This window comes from Aspergillus niger, assembly GCF_000002855.4.
Source record: "Aspergillus niger supercontig An02".
NCBI classification, from domain to species: domain Eukaryota; kingdom Fungi; phylum Ascomycota; class Eurotiomycetes; order Eurotiales; family Aspergillaceae; genus Aspergillus; species Aspergillus niger.
The window spans coordinates 3,079,027-3,098,717 of NT_166519.1; the positions used below are offsets into that span (position 1 = coordinate 3,079,027).

At 51.2% G+C, this 19,691-nt stretch overlaps 10 protein-coding genes across 10 annotated transcripts; 4 read left to right on the top strand and 6 right to left on the bottom strand.

Moving 5' to 3' along the window:
* Nucleotides 1–1,236: 1,236 nt before the first annotated feature.
* An02g12750 (uncharacterized protein) lies at nucleotides 1,237–3,161 on the bottom strand (the record flags this gene model as incomplete). The annotated part of the gene is made up of 7 exons (XM_001400369.3): nucleotides 1,237–2,091; nucleotides 2,145–2,717; nucleotides 2,769–2,798; nucleotides 2,850–2,879; nucleotides 2,932–2,954; nucleotides 3,007–3,058; nucleotides 3,114–3,161. 7 exons carry the CDS (start codon nucleotides 3,159–3,161, stop codon nucleotides 1,237–1,239), a joined length of 1,611 nt encoding a protein of 536 aa, XP_001400406.1.
* Nucleotides 3,162–3,515: 354 nt separating this feature from the next.
* On the top strand, nucleotides 3,516–5,010 carry An02g12760 (uncharacterized protein; the record flags this gene model as incomplete). Its single annotated transcript, XM_001400370.3, has 4 exons — nucleotides 3,516–3,610; nucleotides 3,684–3,798; nucleotides 3,852–4,081; nucleotides 4,131–5,010. 4 exons carry the CDS (start codon nucleotides 3,516–3,518, stop codon nucleotides 5,008–5,010), a joined length of 1,320 nt encoding a protein of 439 aa, XP_001400407.1.
* Nucleotides 5,011–5,783: 773 nt separating this feature from the next.
* An02g12770 (uncharacterized protein) lies at nucleotides 5,784–8,046 on the top strand (the record flags this gene model as incomplete). Its single annotated transcript, XM_001400371.3, has 6 exons — nucleotides 5,784–5,825; nucleotides 5,922–5,973; nucleotides 6,034–6,107; nucleotides 6,164–6,327; nucleotides 6,383–7,771; nucleotides 7,827–8,046. The coding sequence occupies 6 exons, from the start codon at nucleotides 5,784–5,786 to the stop codon at nucleotides 8,044–8,046; spliced, it is 1,941 nt and encodes a 646-aa protein (XP_001400408.1).
* Nucleotides 8,047–8,872: 826 nt separating this feature from the next.
* Nucleotides 8,873–10,138, top strand: An02g12780 (uncharacterized protein; the record flags this gene model as incomplete). The annotated part of the gene is made up of 2 exons (XM_059746710.1): nucleotides 8,873–9,548; nucleotides 9,621–10,138. 2 exons carry the CDS (start codon nucleotides 8,873–8,875, stop codon nucleotides 10,136–10,138), a joined length of 1,194 nt encoding a protein of 397 aa, XP_059603553.1.
* Nucleotides 10,139–10,390: 252 nt separating this feature from the next.
* An02g12790 (uncharacterized protein) lies at nucleotides 10,391–11,460 on the bottom strand (the record flags this gene model as incomplete). The annotated part of the gene is made up of 4 exons (XM_001400373.1): nucleotides 10,391–10,666; nucleotides 10,726–10,926; nucleotides 11,017–11,150; nucleotides 11,205–11,460. 4 exons carry the CDS (start codon nucleotides 11,458–11,460, stop codon nucleotides 10,391–10,393), a joined length of 867 nt encoding a protein of 288 aa, XP_001400410.1.
* Nucleotides 11,461–12,324: 864 nt separating this feature from the next.
* An02g12800 (uncharacterized protein) lies at nucleotides 12,325–13,452 on the bottom strand (the record flags this gene model as incomplete). The annotated part of the gene is made up of 3 exons (XM_001400374.3): nucleotides 12,325–12,769; nucleotides 12,799–13,114; nucleotides 13,206–13,452. 3 exons carry the CDS (start codon nucleotides 13,450–13,452, stop codon nucleotides 12,325–12,327), a joined length of 1,008 nt encoding a protein of 335 aa, XP_001400411.3.
* Nucleotides 13,453–13,772: 320 nt separating this feature from the next.
* An02g12810 (uncharacterized protein) lies at nucleotides 13,773–14,430 on the bottom strand (the record flags this gene model as incomplete). Its single annotated transcript, XM_059746711.1, has 3 exons — nucleotides 13,773–13,800; nucleotides 14,010–14,209; nucleotides 14,272–14,430. The coding sequence occupies 3 exons, from the start codon at nucleotides 14,428–14,430 to the stop codon at nucleotides 13,773–13,775; spliced, it is 387 nt and encodes a 128-aa protein (XP_059603554.1).
* A 526-nt stretch (nucleotides 14,431–14,956) lies between these two features.
* On the bottom strand, nucleotides 14,957–15,919 carry An02g12820 (uncharacterized protein; the record flags this gene model as incomplete). Its single annotated transcript, XM_059746712.1, is given in 2 exon segments — nucleotides 14,957–15,103; nucleotides 15,155–15,919. Coding segments are annotated over 2 exon segments (912 nt in total).
* A 346-nt stretch (nucleotides 15,920–16,265) lies between these two features.
* An02g12830 (uncharacterized protein) lies at nucleotides 16,266–18,842 on the top strand (the record flags this gene model as incomplete). Its single annotated transcript, XM_059746713.1, has 5 exons — nucleotides 16,266–16,308; nucleotides 16,458–17,559; nucleotides 17,615–18,040; nucleotides 18,098–18,342; nucleotides 18,442–18,842. The coding sequence occupies 5 exons, from the start codon at nucleotides 16,266–16,268 to the stop codon at nucleotides 18,840–18,842; spliced, it is 2,217 nt and encodes a 738-aa protein (XP_059603556.1).
* A 43-nt stretch (nucleotides 18,843–18,885) lies between these two features.
* On the bottom strand, nucleotides 18,886–19,529 carry An02g12840 (hypothetical protein [truncated ORF]; the record flags this gene model as incomplete). The annotated part of the gene is made up of 2 exons (XM_059746714.1): nucleotides 18,886–18,951; nucleotides 19,044–19,529. Coding segments are annotated over 2 exons (552 nt in total), but the record flags the coding sequence as incomplete, so codon positions are not given.
* Between the last annotated feature and the right edge of the window lie 162 nt (nucleotides 19,530–19,691).

The following is a 19,691-nucleotide window of genomic DNA, read 5'->3' on the forward strand; positions in this document are numbered from 1 at the left end:
GAAGGCTCACGTCTTGGATGTGGTACGGGCATTGGCGAGTTCTCTGCTGCATAAGTCCGTTTCCTCAGTGCTGTGTAGTAGTATGTGCCTGACGACCTTATTGCCGGGTCTTTCGTATGTAGATGCCAAAGATTTTGCAAAAGTTATGTGATGAGACGAGGCTGTAAGCAAGGTCTGGCTCTTTGTACGCCTTGACTTTTAACTTGATGTAGTTGACACTGATCCACCTCCAACACCAAATGCAGAAAAAGCTTGAAGCAGAGCGTGATATCATATGTGTTCAATCGTCAGAAAGCGAATCCGGCATGATTCTAACGAAACGCCGATACTGCTTAGCTCGGCGACGAAGAATGGCCCGAGCATATCAATGACTGTATCTCGTCCAGAGGATCATGTTCCCTTCCTATGGCGCGGAAAGCATCATAGGAATTCCATCATACTTCTGTGATGTCTTAGGAGCCTTGCACTGGACCTAAGCATCAGATATGCGCAGCAGGCATCATGTCGTTGGCTCCAGATGTCTTCGTTTCAGAAGCAGATCGTCTGAGAGTCGGAGGACTAACGATTGGGTTTGGAGAAGCCATACAAATGGATCATTTTAGCGGTCCATATCAAGCGTCTGGGATCAAAAGACGATACATATATTAAGTATATGTGTCCCTTTTGATGAATATTGGTAATTTGGAACGACAGCGGGAAGAAAGAGATGTTCGATAGATATTTCGCACTTGAGAATAGAAGTTGATATACATGTAGTAGTATGCGTATACTATCCCTTGAAATCAGGGATCATGACTGGCAGTGCTGTAGTCCAGAAAGATGGAGGAGAGGAAGGGGGACGGAGCCTGCCTTTATAGCCAATTCCCCACCCATATAATCACTGGTTAATGATGCAATTAAATGAACGATTCTGTTAATTCCGACGATTTAGTGAAAAAAATTGGCAACTTCCGATGTGAACCGGGTGACGGGCCGCAGTGACGCCTTGTCTTTCCCTAAGTGTGGCGTCGGTACTGCGTACAGTCAGGGTGAAGAGTCAGGGCTATGAATGGGATACAGCATCATATTGAGTACCATAGTGAGCATCTTACAGTAGATGAATACGAAGAAATTGCATGGCGATGATTATGTGCAATTAGACACCAACGATCTATCTTTTGAACATGGTATGATTGATAAATTACTCGTCATAGTACACCACCTGGCTTACTTTTCCATTTCACTCCGCGCCGTCACTCACCGCGACAAAGCAATGTCATCAATTCTCATAATCATCTTCACTGTCTCAGCAGCCAGCTCGATCGCGCTGGTACTCACCAGGAGCGGCTGCAGGATGTTCTCCTCAGTGATGTCGTCCTTCACGCCACCACTGCGAATGCTGACTCCTGCGTTGTGCTGGCCCTGGGCATGGCGGTGGCGCAGGTCAGTGACCACCTTGATCGAGTTCAGACCGGCATTCTCTGCCAGCGTGGTGGGAATGACCTCCATGGCGTCAGCGAATGCCTTCCAGCAGATAGCCTCCGTGCCGGTCAGCTGACGAGCACGCATGGCAAGGGCATGGGCGATCTCAATCTCAGGGGCACCACCACCAGCGATGAGGGCGCGCTTCTTCACCAGACAACGAATGACACAGAGAGCGTCGTGAAGGGAACGCTCAGCCTCGTCCAGAATGAGGTTGTTGGCGCCACGAGCGACGATCGAAACGGTCTGGTTGGCGGCGGCAGCAGGGGTCTTGATACCGGTAACCTTCACATAGCGAGCACCAGACTGCTGCACTTCCTCGACCAGGTCGGCAGTACCCAGCTTGTCCTCAGTGAAAGAGTCGATGTTGGCAACGGGCTTGCAGCCCAGACTCTTGCAGAGGAACTCGACCTCATCACGCTCAATGTCCTTGACGGCCAAAATTTTGAGACGAGAAAGGAAGTGGAGGGAAAGGTCGTTGACGGCATCACGGAGGATGGACTTCTGGATCAGAAGGACATTGCACTTGGTCTTCTGGATCTTCTTGACCATGTTGAGGAGGTATTGGCGCTCTTCCTTGAGGATCTTGTCCATCTGGCGGTAGTCGTTCACAACAATCTGGTTCTCCATCTAAAGCTATTGTTAGTATCCCATTCCAATGTCCAAAAAATCATCGACCCTACATCAGGCTTAGGCGGGCTGAGCTGGAACTGAATCAGACCTATCCGGGCCTTCTCAATTCTGGTAGGACCGCCGCTGCTCTTGATGACCTGCTGGTTCAGAACCAAGCCATCAACCATCTCACTGTCCTCAATCGTTCCGCCAACCTTCTTCACTATACGGATATTGCGGAGGTCCACGTTCTCGGCGGTCTTGGGGTCGACGACCTTCAACACGGAATCCACGGCCATAGGGCCGAGGAGGCCGGAGTGCTGCGAAACAATCTTGGAGGAGAGGGAGGTGGAAGCAGCCTGAAGGAGGGTGGAGCGGTCCGTCAGGTTGATGGGGCGAGACATGTTATGGAGGATTTCGACAGCGGCGGCAGCGGCTCTTTGGAAGGACTCCGAGATGACAGTGGGATGGATACCCTTTCCAAGCAGGCGCTCTGCGGCACCGAGCAGGCTTCCGGCAATAACGACAACGGACGTGGTACCATCACCAGCCTCGACATCCTGGGCCGCACTGAGATCGACCAGCATCCTAGCGGCGGGGTGCATGACGCTCATATCCCTTAACATGGTGTTTCCATCATTGGTCTGCGGGGGTTAGCGGGGGGTGTGTGTCGGTATACGGAGAGGTGATCGTACGATGATTGTGTTTCCCTTGGGTGTTTGGATCTATTACTATGTTAGCCACGGGACCTCCATGTTAGTAGACATGTTTCCTACCATCTTGTCCATACCCCTGGGTCCCAAAGACTGCGTTGCGGTTAGCCCCTCATTTGTCATATCGATATCGAAGCAAGCGTACTGTTCTGATGGCATCGGCGACGGCTAATTGCAATTAGCATTTGAACCCCTGAGCACTTCCCGAATAGATACATACCTCTAGCAGCCAAGATGTTGGACGTACGGACGGCCATAGGCTTCTCCTTGTCCTGCAGTCTATCAGAAAACGGCCCACACGTATTTCTCTCCGCAAAAAAGACACACCTTGAAAGCATTGTTGCCGGGGGCCGGCTGGGAGGCTGTCGACGCCATGATGAAAGTAGCTACGATAGAAACACCGTAGATTGATGAAACCGAGGAAGATAAAGAAGGGTGGGTGAGGCGAGGGGATCCAGAACCTGGAGGCGGCTCTGGGAATTTCTTCGGTGTTGCGTTTTGGGCGGTGTTGCTGCTGGGCTTGGCGGCCACTAGCGTCAACAGCTCGAACCGCAACAAGCTGAGCTCACCACATCACTCTTCCATCTATCAAGCTCCATCTCACCACCACGCCCTTCATTGCCTTTGCACCTTTCATTCAACCTCACCTTATTTATCTCCACGAATACATTTCTCAACTGATTTGTTACTCCTTCATCTTACCGTCTTGCCACATATCCTCCCGTCACCATGCCTAGCGCCACGGGAGAGAACTGGGAGAAGTACAAGAAGAACTTCGCCGATGACGAAGAGCCAGAGAAGAAGATCACCCCTCTTACAGACGAGTAGGTGATTCCCGGTGTTTTATCAGCATCGATAGTGGTTGGTTCCCGCATCTGGATGGCTAACTGGCCGCAGGGATATCCAAGTATTGAAGACCTACGGTGCCGCTCCCTACGCCACGGCATTAAAGAAGCTCGAAAAACAGATCAAGGACAGACAAGCGAGTGTAAACGAGAAGATTGGCGTCAAGGTATTGAGGTCTGCGATATACGTCATACCGGACACGTCTGACTAGCTGCTTAGGAATCCGATACCGGTCTTGCGCCTCCACACCTTTGGGATGTTGCTGCGGACCGACAGCGCATGGCAGAGGAGCAACCGCTGCAGGTAGCTCGTTGTACAAAGATCATTTCGGATGAGAAGGACTCGGATAAGAGCAAATATGTTATCAACGTTAAGCAGATCGCCAAGTTTGTCGTCAACCTTGGGGAACGCGTGAGTCCTACGGATATCGAAGAGGGCATGAGAGTCGGGTATGACCCTGCAGCTTTGCTATGCATCTTCCCATCTAACAGATGACAGTGTCGACCGCAATAAATACCAGATTATGCTACCTCTCCCTCCCAAGATCGACCCCAGCGTGACGATGATGACTGTCGAGGACAAGCCCGATGTGACGTACGGCGATGTCGGAGGATGCAAGGAACAAATTGAGAAGTTGCGAGAAGTCGTCGAGATGCCATTGCTATCGCCAGAGCGCTTCGTTAACCTCGGTATCGACCCGCCGAAGGGTGCTCTGCTCTACGGACCTCCCGGAACTGGTAAGACACTTTGCGCTCGAGCCGTGGCCAACCGAACCGACGCTACGTTCATCCGTGTCATTGGTAGTGAGTTGGTGCAGAAGTATGTTGGTGAGGGTGCTCGGATGGTCCGTGAGCTTTTCGAGATGGCCCGAACAAAGAAGGCGTGCATTATCTTCTTCGACGAAATCGATGCGGTCGGCGGTGCTCGTTTCGACGACGGAGCGGGTGGTGACAACGAAGTTCAACGTACCATGTTGGAGTTGATTACGCAGCTGGATGGTTTCGACGCACGTGGTAACATCAAGGTCATGTTCGCTACCAACCGACCGTCGACTTTGGACCCTGCCCTGATGCGTCCTGGTCGTATCGACCGTAAGATCGAGTTCTCGCTCCCGGATGTCGAGGGCCGTGCCAACATTCTCCGGATTCACGCCAAGAGCATGTCGGTGGAGCGGGACATTCGGTGGGAGCTGATTTCGCGTCTGTGCCCGAACGCTACAGGAGCTGAGCTCCGGAGTGTTGCGACAGAGGCGGGCATGTTTGCTATTCGGGCGCGGCGGAAGGTGGCCACGGAGAAGGACTTCCTGGCCGCGGTGGACAAGGTGATCAAGGGTAACCTGAAGTTCAACTCGACGGCGACGTACATGCAGTATAATTAGACGGTATGGGTTGATTACATTGCATGGCTGGACGGATGTGTATGATCATACATGACATTGGTGATTCAGTCAGTCTACGATGGGATCTATAATATGATTGTGCAGTTATATATGACAGTAATGGTCTGCTGGTCGCACGGCATATAAGCTACTAGTACAGAGCACTAGTAAGTATAAAGTGCATGGCAACCTACATCATCAGGCAAGTAAGGGTCGTAGTACGTAGAGTTCCGTTGCATGCACGCCCGGCAACTTCGGGATGAGGTCAACACAGAGTTTGATAGGGGTTCAATGGCAGCAAAATGTCACCAGAGAGGCATATTCATCCGGGACAAGACTAATAGAGACACCCTGAGCTGGGAAGCCGATCAACCCCAGCAATAATAGTCCTCCTCCCCAGGCCGGCCGTGTTGCTCCGGAATTCTTCGCGCGCTGCCGGGTTAAAAGAAGACCGGCCACGTGCCTGTGCGGCCTCGGCCAATGACAGGCTGCCGGCTGCCCGAGGTGATTACCACTACGCGGCATCTGATTGGCTCTCTCGGCCCCGGTCCTCCCCGTCGGCAAGTGAATCGCTGATTATGTCAGCCGGACTCTTCGCTCTCTTCGCCAGAACCGACGATCCAAAAGTGCAGCTCGCAAAGCATCACCGGCCTTGACCTCGTCTCTCCTCTCCCCTCCCCCGTCTTTTTGTGCCGCTGGTTTCCCTTCCTCCACCACATCTCCCCTCCTTCGGACTCATTGGAAAAGTGTTTCTTTTCTCTTGATCCGTCATCATGAGCTCCTTGGGCTTGCGGAGCCTAGCTCCCGCATCGAAGGTCTGTATCCGACTTCTTTTGCCGTGATGCCGAATTCTGGCTCACCATATTCTCCTCTATCCTCAATGGTCTTACTGACTCCTCTTGTTGGCGCAGATTTCCCGCGCTTTGGGCCAGAGACGTCTCTTCTCCTCTTCCCGCCCGGCTGGTACGCATTGAACTCGCACATCCGCCCCTGCCTACGTTTGCTAACTGGTCCCTCCGCTAGCCCGGATATTTGGCAACGGCCCTCTGCGCGCCAAGGAGGCCGAAGGCTTCATTGCTCAGAAGTACCCTATCATTGTAAGCTACTATGTGGATATATCTTGTGGGAACGATGGTCGCTAATGCAATTGCAGGACCACGAGTACGATGCCGTCGTCGTCGGTGCTGGTGGTGCCGGTCTGCGTGCCGCTTTCGGTCTGGCGGAAGCTGGCTTCAACACTGCCTGTGTTTCTAAGCTTTTCCCCACGAGATCTCACACTGTCGCCGCTCAGGGTGGTATCAACGCCGCTCTTGGAAAGTGAGTTGCCCTGTATTGACTCCATTGCGAGTGGCGCTAATGGTCTGGCTTGCAGCATGCACGAGGATGACTGGAGATGGCACATGTACGACACCGTGAAGGGTTCTGACTGGCTGGGTGACCAGGATGCCATTCACTACATGACCAGAGAAGCTCCCGCTAGTGTTCGTGAGCTTGAGGGCTACGGTTGCCCCTTCTCCCGTACCGAGGACGGCCGTATCTACCAGCGTGCGTTCGGTGGTCAGTCGAAGGAGTTTGGAAAGGGTGGCCAGGCCTACCGTTGCTGCGCTGCCGCTGACCGTACCGGTCACGCCCTTCTCCACACCCTCTACGGACAGTCTCTCCGCCACAACACCAACTACTTCATCGAATACTTCGCCCTCGACCTTCTGATGGAGGACGGCGAGTGCCGCGGTATCATCGCCTACAACCAGGAGGACGGAACCCTCCACCGTTTCAAGGCCCACCACACCGTCCTGGCCACCGGTGGTTACGGACGTGCCTACTTCAGTTGCACTTCTGCTCACACTTGCACTGGTGACGGTATGGCCATGGTCGCCCGTGCCGGTCTCCCCAACCAGGATCTGGAGTTCGTCCAGTTCCACCCCACTGGTATCTACGGTGCTGGTTGCCTGATCACCGAGGGTTCCCGTGGTGAGGGTGGTTACCTGCTCAACTCCGAGGGTGAGCGTTTCATGGAGCGTTACGCCCCTACCGCCAAGGATCTGGCCTCCCGTGACGTTGTCTCCCGTTCCATGACCCTGGAAATCCGTGAGGGCCGTGGTGTCGGTCCCGAGAAGGACCACATCTACCTCCAGCTGAGCCACCTGCCCGCTAAGCTCCTGCACGAGCGTCTGCCCGGTATCTCCGAGACCGCCTCTATCTTCGCCGGTGTCGATGTCACCAAGCAGCCCATCCCCGTCCTGCCCACCGTCCACTACAACATGGGTGGTATCCCCACCAAGTACACCGGTGAGGTCCTGACCCAGGATGAGAACGGCAACGACCAGGTTGTCCCTGGTCTGTACGCTTGCGGTGAGGCCGCTTGTGTCTCCGTCCACGGTGCCAACCGTCTGGGTGCCAACTCTCTTCTGGATCTGGTTGTCTTCGGCCGTGCCGTCTCTCACCGTGTCCGTGACATTGCCACCCCTGGCAAGCCCCACAAGGAGCTGAGCTCCGACGCTGGTGCTCAGTCCATTGCCGACCTGGACTTCGTCCGTACCGCCGAGGGTCCCAAGTCCACCAACGACATCCGCAGCGCCATGCAGAAGGCCATGCAGTCTGATGTTTCCGTCTTCCGTACCCAGGAGAGTTTGGATGAGGGTGTTGAGAAGGTCACCGCTATCGACCAGATGTTCGACCAGGTCGGTACCAAGGACCGCAGCATGATCTGGAACTCGGATCTTGTTGAGACCCTTGAGCTTCGTAACCTGTTGACCTGCGCGTATGTATTCCTGCAGAGTTTTGTAATGTTGGATGTTGGCTAACTCGAGTTATAGTTCCCAAACCGCCATTGCCGCCGCCAACCGTAAGGAGTCCCGTGGTGCCCACGCCCGTGAGGACTACCCCGACCGTGACGACGAGAACTGGATGAAGCACACCCTCACCTGGCAGAAGAAGCCTCACGGTGAGGTCAAGCTTGGCTACCGCGCCGTCGAGCACAACACTCTCGATGAGAACGAGTGCAAGTCGGTGCCTCCCTTCAAGCGTGTTTACTAGACGCGATGTATCAGCCTAGGGGATGGTGGAGGAAAAGAGCGTGACGAAAATTCGACCGTGTTTATTTGTGTGTTCATATGTGTATATCCAAGGTTTCTTTCCAGGCGATGAGTTTGGTGTACTCACGTGTATTGTCTTTTATAGCCGTTTACTACATCCCATACAATGGAGTTTTTGTGTTGAGCCACAGAGCGCTGTCTTCGTGCTAATGTCTTGCTGCAACTGGTAACTACATGTCAAAGGAGGGCTGGCGTCAGCGCTCGAATCCTCTTTGATCCTGCGGCCGAAGACAAAGAAACTTCATGACCCGCAGGGGGGCTTTTTTTTTTTTTTCGAAGAACCCCTTAACGAAGAACATTGACCATAGAGCCTCGCAGGATTCTCCAACAATAGATTCTAGTACTACACTTCCGACCTTGTGGCAAGCAGACGACCTTCTCGATCGGTCTTAGAGCTAATAAGACCGCAACGATGGATGCATCGGATTCGCCCCATGGAAAACATTCGGGTCCGTTGTCTGGACGGGGCGGAAATCCATCTCTTCGCGAGCTTCTCGGTTTGAGTTGGAAACTTTACCCACTGCGGGATGAGCAGAACAAAGAACGGGTTCAACATTCTGGACGGCGTCGCCCACTGTGGCTGGCACTGACTAAGTTTGCCTTCAAATCTTCAAGGAAACTCGATATTTCATCGCCGTCGGCACATGTCGGTGAACATCAGATCATTACTTCGTTCGTTTAGATCTCTGACACTCGTTTAAAATTACCCTGCCCAACTATTGGGTTTGATTTGCTGTTTTTCAAGCGATATCTGCAGTGCTCGCAGCATGGCCCGTCTCGCTGTCCGCCAGAATGGGTCTTGTCCGGCCGATGCGCAGTGGTATGTCTGCGCTGCTGGTGGGTTCAAGGGCTGCTGTTCGGTCGATCCGTGCACGACGGGGGTTTGTCCGGATGAGAGTGGCAGCAGTGGAAGCACTAGAAGCAGTAGTAGTTCTTCTTCGGTGGATTCTGTCCCTGCTACGAAGGATGGGCCCGTGACTTTGACGACTTTGGTTCAAGAGCCTGCCACATCCATATTATCTACTTCCTCTGCATCATCATCATCATCATCATCTACTCCTATTTCTTCGTCAGAAACCAGCACAGAGGCTCCATCATCTGTTAGGAGTACATCGACAGCCTCAAGAGCTTCTTCCACAACGATGGCCACAACCACATCCTCAACTCCAAATCAAGATCCTACCACAACACTCTCTTCGACAACATCAACACACTCTTCCCACTCCACCACTACCCAAGCCAGCCTCGCAACATCCCAAGGCTCAGGCACATGGCACCCCACCGCAGCCCTAATAGGGGGAACAGTGGCCGGCGCAGTAGGCCTCCTCCTATTCATCATCCTACTAGTATTCTGCGTCCAGCGTGCTCGAAAGCGAAGACACCAGACATTTAGATTGCTACGATGGCGCAGTGGACATAACAGCGAACCCAAGTCACCAAACGGTATACATCCTCAAGCTCCACCCTGACCATCACATTCGCCCATCTCATGATAGCAGACTAACCTATCCCCAGGAACCTCTCCCCGCCTACCACCAACAGCAAGAACCAGACCCAGACCTAGAAGCAGATGCACCTCCCTCCTACCCAAGTACACTCATCACACTCACACCCACAAGTACAAGCACAGTCACAGCCACGCACCATCCCTCCCCCCCTTCACATTCCCCGACTCAGCACCCTCTTACCCCTACAAAAAGAACCGAGCCGCTGAGCTCAGCGACACGGGATTCTACCGACCTCGTGCTGAGCTCCCCGCTCAATCATCTCGGGAATTGATCAATATACCCGCTGAGAGACGATGTCGATGGGACTGTGATGGTGGGGATGGGGCGTCGGATATGATTGTTACGGCTGATGGGGCGGTCCTGAGGGCGACGATTAAGACGGTGGAGGCGGATAGCCCTTTTGCTATCTATGATGATGATGCTAGGACTACCACTAGGGATGAAGGTCCGCCACAGTATTCTGGGGTTGAGTATGGGATGAGCGGAGGGTGTAGGGTTTGGGAGGATGATAAGAATAGGATATAATATCACTTGGTAGTAATCTCTATGATAGTGCTGTGGTGCAGTGCAATGATGTATATAATGAGGGAATAATAATACTATTGGTCAAAAGTGAAGATCATAGTAACTGATTCGAGACGCTGCTATACGCTGGAGAAGTCTTTCTACTAATCAAGTCGGACCGTGTACATAAAAATACGGATTGTCACCCAAACCTTCAATTAATGCATAAGACAGCTATATAATCAGCCTGAACAGGGCAATAGCAACAACTCCCTACTCAAAAACCATAACGTTCCTCGTCGCACCCAGCCCCTCAACCACCACCTCAACAACATCACCATCCTTAAGATACTTCGGCGGAGTCATCCCCATTGCCACCCCCGACGGCGTCCCCGTCATAATAACAGTCCCCTTTTTCAACGTAGTCCCCTGACTAAGAAAGCTAATAAGATGAGGCACATTGAAAAGTAGATCATTGGTATTTGTATCCTGGCGGACCTCGCCATTGACCAGCGTTTGAAGACGCAGGTTATCGGCTGCGCCGACGACCTATCTGCCGTTAGAGCTGACACTTAGAGGATCTGAATAAAGGCAAATTATGTGTATACCTTAGGAGAAACCAAAACCGAACCAACAGGAGCGAATTTATCAAATCCCTTACTGAAGCACCACTGGGGCACGCCCCCGGCCTTCAGAGGATCCTTTTGCCAGCTGCGACAGGATACATCATTGGCGGCGACGTAGCCGGCTATGTACTCGAGAGCATTTTCTTTGGGTATGTTTTTGCCCGTTTTGCCGATTACGATAGTCTTTTTGAGGAAATAATCACTGTTAGATGTTTCTTTCGTTCACTGCAATGACATGCGAGATCGAATAAAGGATTTAGTCGGTGAACGTACCAGCTCCCCCTCATAGTCTACCGAGTCCTGAGCAATTCGGGGAATAGGGATATCCTCATTGTACGAAGCAATAGATGTGTTTGGCTTAATGAAGAGCGAAGGATGAGGTGGAGGCGTGCGGCCACCCTCTTTGACTGGAATCGAAAGGTAGCCCTACTCTGCTGGTACCAACTGAGTCTTGCACTTACTATGAGCCATATAGTTCAACCCCACGCAACGGATAATAGGAACATCCTCTGGTCGAAGAATGCCCAGAAGTTCTTTAACTTGCAAGCGACGAGAGCCTGGGGTCACAGAGAGAGGACTGTCTCCCACATACTCCTGAGCGAAAAGGGTTCCGGCGAGACATTCTTCTGTTAGTTTCGTGATGTCGCTGATTGCTGGTTCTCCGAAGCAGACTTCTCCGGTGGTGTCAATAAAACGGATGAGGCGGGACCAGGACATTGTGATGAATATTTTATTGTAGCATGAAATGTGCTTGATGGTTTGTTCTTTTCTCTCAGGCGCTATGTATGAGGCGCTTATGTATGTTCCCTATATGGCAGTTGGGTGTTTGCTCCGATGAAGCCGAACTTTCCGTGCTTCCGAATGTCGCGGATATCGGTAGCATTATGTATCGGATCTACCTTTCAATATGTCTGGACTACGGTCATTCCGATTGACACGGAATCATCAATGATATCATTACTTGCTAATAAAGCCTTGGACATTTCGGATGAATCCGGCCTGTCGGCGGCAGTATAGGATGATACTACTAATTTTTGGGGGGTTCGGAAAGACTGGGAACTTTGGATAGATATCATGTAGCTCAGGTTGGCACAATGACCTCGGGATACTCAATGGATATTTACCCACTATTTGTTACTTACTCTATCCGAGGGATTTATCTCTTTTGCTATGATTTGTAGCAGTCTGTGGCTATCTAGGTTTCAGTGATGAGCCTCGACTATCAATAACATCATGGCAACCAAGTATGGTTCATATAGAATGATAGGTAGTAATGCCGAGTGACATGCAAGTAGATAATCTCTCACTTAGCATGCTTTTGATGTATACCTCAGTCTATATGGGAATTTTGAGTTGAGATGTGGATAAATTCAGTATTTAATGGAGAGAAGGGTGGCAACTACAAAAGCCAACCCCCAAATTCATGAGAAAAACTGCTGAAATGATATACATGCTCCTGGACAAGTCTAAAAAGATAAATACAAATGGTGAAAGCTACAAGTTTTTCACTTGTAAGACAGCAAACACAGCCTTGAAGTGCCTGCCCAATAATAGTAGGTTGCACAAATCACATTCCAGACCTTAAGCCTGTCTGATAAACCCCAACGACTCCAGCATGGGTCGGTCGTTAATCGCAAAAAGATAAGCAGGCTCACCTGACAAACATACATGCTGAACACGACACCATGCAGGCACGGCAAACGTATCCTTCTCTTTCCACTCTATCTCAAGCGCCGCTCCCTCTGCCGTTACAAGCTTAGAATAGCCCTTACCGCATTTAACATGATATAGAAACGAGCAAGTCTCCCGCCGAGGAACAGTGGTGTAACCCGGACCCAACCGCTCCGCTTGAGCACTGATAGTATCAGAAAGATAACTCTTCCCCTTACTCTTATAGTGATAAACTGCGTATGGTAGATTTGCGCCGTCCAACTTAGCCTGCACGTCCCGCCAGGGGAAGCGTATGGGGCTGTCTTGGGTGTCCCTAATAAATAAATTTGTTTCGGTTAGAAAAGACCTATTTTCGCTCTAGTTCCTCCGGAACAGGTAACTCACAACGCAGGGTACCGACTCTCTGTATACTCCTCTGCGAAATTCACCGGGAACCGTCGAAATAGCGGCAAATCCAAGCCATCAAGCCAGATCATGGGATTCTTGCCCTCATTACCGTGATCATGCCAGCACCACGAAGGAGTCAGGATCACATCCCCTGTCTCCATCCGGATCTTCTGCCCTTCAATCGCCGTGAACCCGTCATTGCCCTCAATAATGAAACGAAGCGCAAATGCAACGTGTCTATGCGCGGGGGCTGTTTCTCCGGGAAGAACAAGCTGCAGGCCTCCGTAGATGGTGTCTGTTGTGTGAGGGGCATCTTTGTTTGCGTAGATCAGTCAGTATATTCAATCATACCTTAGCCCTCTGAAGGGGTCATAATGGGAGGGGAGAGGAAGGTATCATCATACCCATGTTAGGGTTCACCAGCATCAGCACTCGTCTCTCGGCCTCCTCCGCAGTAATGATGGTTCCGGATTTCATCAGATCCGGGCGAAGCTGATCGTATCGCCAGATAGCTGGCACGGCGCGGGGATTGGGCTTCGGTGGCACCATTTGACCGAAGACGGTCCAGAGGGGCTGGTAATTCTTGCTGTGGGAGGATGCTTCGAATTCTTCTCGCAGAGAATTAGTTGTCTGCTGAGGAGTCGCACTCATCTTGGATCTATTTGGTTGTTCGTTGGTATCTTTGGGGACAGTATGCTAAGGGACTGGATAAAAAATGTTTGGTATTGATTCTCCTCCATTCTGTTCATGATAGCGAAAGGTGGGAGCATGTATATAGTAGTAGTCTGGGCTGTTCATGTGGAGATGTTGTGCATGGTGCCGTAAACCCGCTCTTCTGGAACTCGCGGGGTGAAATACATCTGGATTACTGCGGGGAGGAGCGGAGAAGCCAGACATGCGTCTTCCGAGTGGCTCGGAATTGAGAGTATTACCAAGCCGGTGTATCCGTGTATTCCGAGTTCGATCTATACCTACTCTTGATATGGCAAGCCAATGCATCTAGAAGCGGATTACGCAACTTATTTGGCTACATACACAAGCGTCTCAGTGACCGGGCATAGTCACAAACGATCTAATATTATCCGGGCTCTTAACCCAAGATGGCTTCACCCCAGCGAAAAACTCAGCTTGAGGAGCAAACCTCTCCAATCTGAGCAAGTTCACTCGTCAGTAAACTGATTCAAAGAAGGGCAAAACGCTGCACTCACCCGTCATCAGTGAGAGCCGCACGCACAATGACATTTTCGCCCGCATGATTCATAGGAACTGTCCATAAGGTACAGCCGCATTGGGTACAGAATTTCTTATGTTTTTCTGCTCCACTGGTGGTCTTGGTAACAACCCAGGTGCCGATGTATCCGTCGCCGCTGCCTTCAATGTGCAGCTGGCTTCTATGATATTTGGCGCACTTTGATATCCGAGTTATTGGTAATGCCCTTTTATAACCCGGGGGAGAGTAGAGATACGTACAAGCTGGTATGGGGTTCCAGAGTTCTTCACACAATCTTGGCAGTAGCAGATGAATACCTTCTCGGGATTGCCCTGGACGCTGAATCTCACTGCCGTGCATAGACAGCTTCCGTGAAAGGTGCTGTTTTCCATGTTCTCGACTGTGTCTGCTTTATTCATGATGGTAGGCTGTCTCCAAGGTTCCTTTGACCGCGGCGGGCGAAATAAGTCTATCTTGTTATAGTCGTGTCATATACCTACTTCCGTGAGTAAGTGAGGCTTAAAGCCGCACTTTCCGAGTCTTCCGGACTTCGGTTGAACTAATACAGGAGCGCTAGCATATTCCCATGTAGTGAAAGGGTATTAAGAGTGAATTTTTTTTGGCCCCATCATGTCCTTGTTCGTCGTTGAAATTGACTCGAAATCTCTAAAATCGGAAAGTGACACCGAGTACGACTTCATCACATCATTTATACTAGGAATCTAGGATATGGGGTTAGTACTACCGTGCTAGGCATCAACCGAGGATGATGTACGTAGCTTGCTCATAAGATTTAGCTATCAAGCCTTTCGAGCCCTATAGTAGGTCATATGAATTGAACACTGCGATCTTCATAAAAGGAACGTTTTCAATCGCTTTTTCTTTAATCTTCTAACAAGCATCTGATTGATTCACTTGAAACATCTCAATAGAATAATATAAACGTCAGTCCCAGAGAAGCACAGGCTTCCAAACACGCCCTGCTTTCATGTCACTGACTGCCAAGTTGATATCAGTGACCTTATAAGTCTTCTGTAATTTATCCAACGGTAACCGTCCCTTTCGATAAAGATCGATCATTAATGGTATAAACTAAACGGTGCATTAGAGCAATTTCAATCCAATCTGTTTTGGCCCACTTACAGTCTTAGAATATGCATTGCCTTGATGACACCCGATATACGTCTTGCAGTTGATCAACATATCAAATACGTCAATTGAGGCTTTAAGACCGGCCGGTGGTCCGCCAACAGTGACCGCTACTCCACCAGCACCCACCAAATTGACCATCGAGTTGACCACCGAAATCACACCCGAGCAATCGATGGCCGCATCAATCCCCTGACCGTGGGTAATTTCTGCCACACGGCGTTCCAGATCCTCCTTGGCTGAATTGATCACATGTGTTGCTCCGAGCTCCAAGGCTATACTCAGCTTTTCGTCGACAACATCTACAGCAATAATAGTGTCAAGTACTTCGGGACAATCTTCGGCTTGGACTTTTGCCGCCATGATTGCTGCCGCCCCTACACTGCCCAAGCCGAATACCAGAAGGGACCGGGCCTGTCGTTCGATCGGACGGACGACGTTGAATATAGACCCCGTACCCGTTTGAAACCCACAACCAAAGGAGCAGAGCACGAATCACACCGGCGCCTTGGATTGTATGTTATTATCCCTGCGAGCGTGGGGAGCTACTAAAGGGGACTGAACCGTACCTTCATGGCCCAGGATGGCGGGAAAGGGGACGGGAATCTTCCCACTTTGGACAACCAGATCTGTTTGGCAGATACCAGTTGCCTTGAGCTCGACCAGAACCTCCCCGCTTTGCAATGCGTCTAATTCAACGGTCTCTGACTGGAAAGATGCTTGCTTCTCGGGGACAATGAAGGCTTTTGCTTGGACCATGATGGGCAGGCAAGTCTAGGGAGGGAGGAAGTTGGAGCGGGGTTGGATTCAAGGAGTAGCGGGAGGTGGGGGATATACAGGGTCTGTTTTCTGTTTCCCCAGACGTCTTACCAAAAAATCATCTAAATTTACTAAGCAATTAGATCGTCAAACAACCGAATTGTTATCTACTTCGGATATGGTTTAAGTTCTTTCCCCGCAAATGCAGGTTGTCGGGTCGGAACTCGGGATGTTCGGAGAGGACGGAACCTAACTCTCGATCCAACCCTCAAGTCTCCTGCTGATCTTCGATGCTCCGAACCCTCCGGAGGAGAGTCGAATCCTCACGTACTCACACACTAGCAACATGGATCGCGGAACCTGGTCCATTCCCCTCCTTCCGGCCACAGGTAGGTCTTCCTCCAGGCAAGCAAAGCGGCGCAAGATTGCAGTGGCCTGCGAGACGTGCAGGAGCCGGAAAGTCCGGTGTGATGGCCAAAAGCCCGGTACGTGGAGTAGTATCTATCTCTATGTGTCTTCCATTGATCATATCTTTCAGCATGTGGGCCTTGCTTGGAACGGGCCGAATACCATGGGGTGGACCTGAACTGTGTCTACTCGCGCAACCCCGCTGAAAGGAGCGCTTCTTCCAAGTATGCACGCTCTTGTACTGGACTTTCACTCAGATCAAATGTTGCAAGAAAGGAAAGACTGACCAGCCCTCACACAAAAAGGGAAGCTGCGATACAACGGAACCAACGCCAGCGTTCAACACAGACACAACGCATTGAGGCCCAGCAACTTTCGAGCTTTCGCCTGCAAAATGGGCTTGGGCCGTCTTCATATCATCAGCCAGAAACAACATCAAATGATTGCGGCCCACATGTATTGTCTTCCTCCATACCATGCACTGCAACTGGTCCCCAGCGGCAGGCAAACACTGCCGAGGGTGTCAACGCAATGGTGGGGGAGGTAGCCGCCGATGACAGATACCCCACGCAAGGGTTCTTTGGAAGCTCAAGTGCTGGGGGCTTCATGCGGCAGATCAGGGTCGCAGTAGGAAAGGAAGTGCCGTCATCAGGAGCTCCAAACCCGCAATCCTCTCTATTTGACCTTCACAGATCCAAAGGGCCTCCCACCTCTGCCAACATAAACAGCCATGTGCTGCCCCCGCGGCGCATGGCCGACCATCTGATGCAAATATACTGGGAGTTTGTCTTCCCCCTCTATCCCTTCTTCGACCGCGAACAACTATCGGCGGAATATCTCAGAATCTGGAACGGAGAGGGGCCCGCTAGCGATGAAGATATGATCATGTGCACATTCAATGTGATATTCGCCCTATGCTGTCAACTATCTGAGAACATCAAGCCGGAGAACCGGGCATCAACAGCCGACAGTTTCTTTTCTCGAGCTAAACAACTGATTCAATTTGACCCGTGGCAGCCAGGATCTACCGCTTTCATTCAATGCTTGCTTTTGATGTCACAGTATCTGCAAAGCACCGATCATGCTGACCAATGCTGGATGGTTACTGGCATGGCAATTCGCAGCGCTCAAAGTCTAGGGCTCCACCTGCCAGAGACAAGTTCACGCCTAGCCAGCAGTCAAGGGAAAGAGCTCGCCAGGAGACTGTGGCATGGATGCGTTCTCATGGATCGGTCAGTTGATGTTGATCCATTCTTTTTCCTTAACCCTATCTGATTTGATCTGCAGGGTGGTCGCACTGACGCTGGGACGCCCTGCCATGATATCGAAAGAAGCAGCTGGTGCCGTCCCTTTACCTACCATGATAGATGAAGAGGTACCCCCGGGTTTCCAAGATGCAGAGTCACACTTTCAAGATGGAGAAATAGAGCGACCCTCCTTCATGACATTCTATGCCAAGTGTCTGGAGCTATACGAAATCTTGAACGATATACTTCTCAGCCTTTATTCGAATAGCAACACTCCACCCGACAGACCCGAAGACCACCATAACTACTACTTTCGAAGCTTCCACGAAGGCCAAGTAACAGTGACTCAGCTCGACTATGCCCTCACCATGTGGTCTCAGAGCCTTCCGAAAGTCTTTCGATGCCAATCCACACTATTGCCCACGAATGATGTTATCAGTAGACAGAGAGTTGTGCTGAGGCTGAGGTACAATCAAGAAAACACTACTTAATGATAAATATCTGATCCCTCTTCACCTACTAGGTTACTCCACATCCGGATGGTCCTCCTCCGTCCAATTTTATCCAAATACTGTGACCTTTACAACCAGTCCAACATAACATACCACCCATCCGAAGACTCGCTCCCACAACGCTTCGCTCTTCAATGCTCCATAGTCTGCGTAAAATCAGCCCAAGACCTCATCGACATGACATATACGAATTTAGCGATGGATAATAGTACTAATACCATCGGCCTACTTCCGGCCTGGTGGTATAATATTCTCTGTACGTCAGTCACATCATACCCACAAAAGCCTTAGCTACATTGTTCCCTCTATATCCAAGATCCGCAAGACTAACCCCAGTCCTAAACTAAACAACCAGACATCTACACAGCCAGCACAGTCCTAATAGCCGGGCGCCTCCACCAAGCAATCCTCTCCGAATTACACGAAGACTCCATTTCCCGCACCTGGCAGCGCGCTCTGGACATTCTCCGCAAGTACCAAAGCTACAGTTCCTCTGCGCAGCGATGTATAGTTGCGCTTGAGCTGCTGGATGAGAAAGTCACTGCCGCTATTGATATGAAAAGGAGAGGAGGGGATTACCATAGTTCTGTTATGCCAGCAGGGAACAACAATAGTGGTGGTGCCGATGGTAGTGCTGCCTCGCCACGTGATGTCTCGCTGGGTGAGGGCCTTTCTGCGGCGGTTCTGGATACTTGGGATTTGCCGGATTTCTTTGATATGTCTTGGTTGAATAGTGTGCCTAGTAGTCTATTTTGATGCCGGGGCCGACTTGGTATATGGAGGTTTGTCACTATACTTACTAGGCTAGTATAAGCGGATGACTGTCCACGTTCATAGCATCTCCTTGCGCTGAGAATGGTCTATTCTATACGTATATTAACAATCCTAAACAAATATATACAAACAAACATGTGTAATCTACACCTCCAAAACACACCAACAAACCATCCACCCCACCCTCCCCCCCAACTTCTCCATAACCCTCCTACTGGCCAAATTATCCTCCGCCGCATTCGAGTGCATCCACCCATCATTCAGGCTCATATCCTCCTCAATGCCCCTCCTCATCACCTCCCTCCCCACCACCCCAGCCAACCCCAACCCCCTAACCTCCTCTTCCACATGCAACGTCGCCAAGGTCCCATCCGTACCGAGGAACGCCCACGCAACCGGCTCCTCACTCCCATCGCGATAGACCGCACAGCTCCTCAGCTTCGCCAACGTCTCCTCCGATCTAGGAATAACTGTTCTCGACCGCACAAGTCCCAGTTTCTCTCTTGGGATGCAGCCATCGCTGAAGTGAAAGCCTGGCGGCAAGTTCCCCTCCTCCTTGTCTCGAGGTTGATGGCAGATAACTTCCCGAGGGAGGAGGTACTTGACGTAAGGGGGTTGGCTGAAGCGGTGGACTTTGATTCCCGGGATGAAATCCGCAGGGGAAGTTGGCTGCGCCAGAGAGTAGGATGTGTTGCTGTTAAGGAGGGTGGAGAAGAGGCCCGTGTGCAGGTTTCCGAATAAGAAGGCGGTCGGGGGAGGAGGGGGGAGTTGATGGTCTTGGGGTTGGGTTTGGGTTGAAGGGAGTTGGGATAGAGTGGTGAGGTAGGGTGG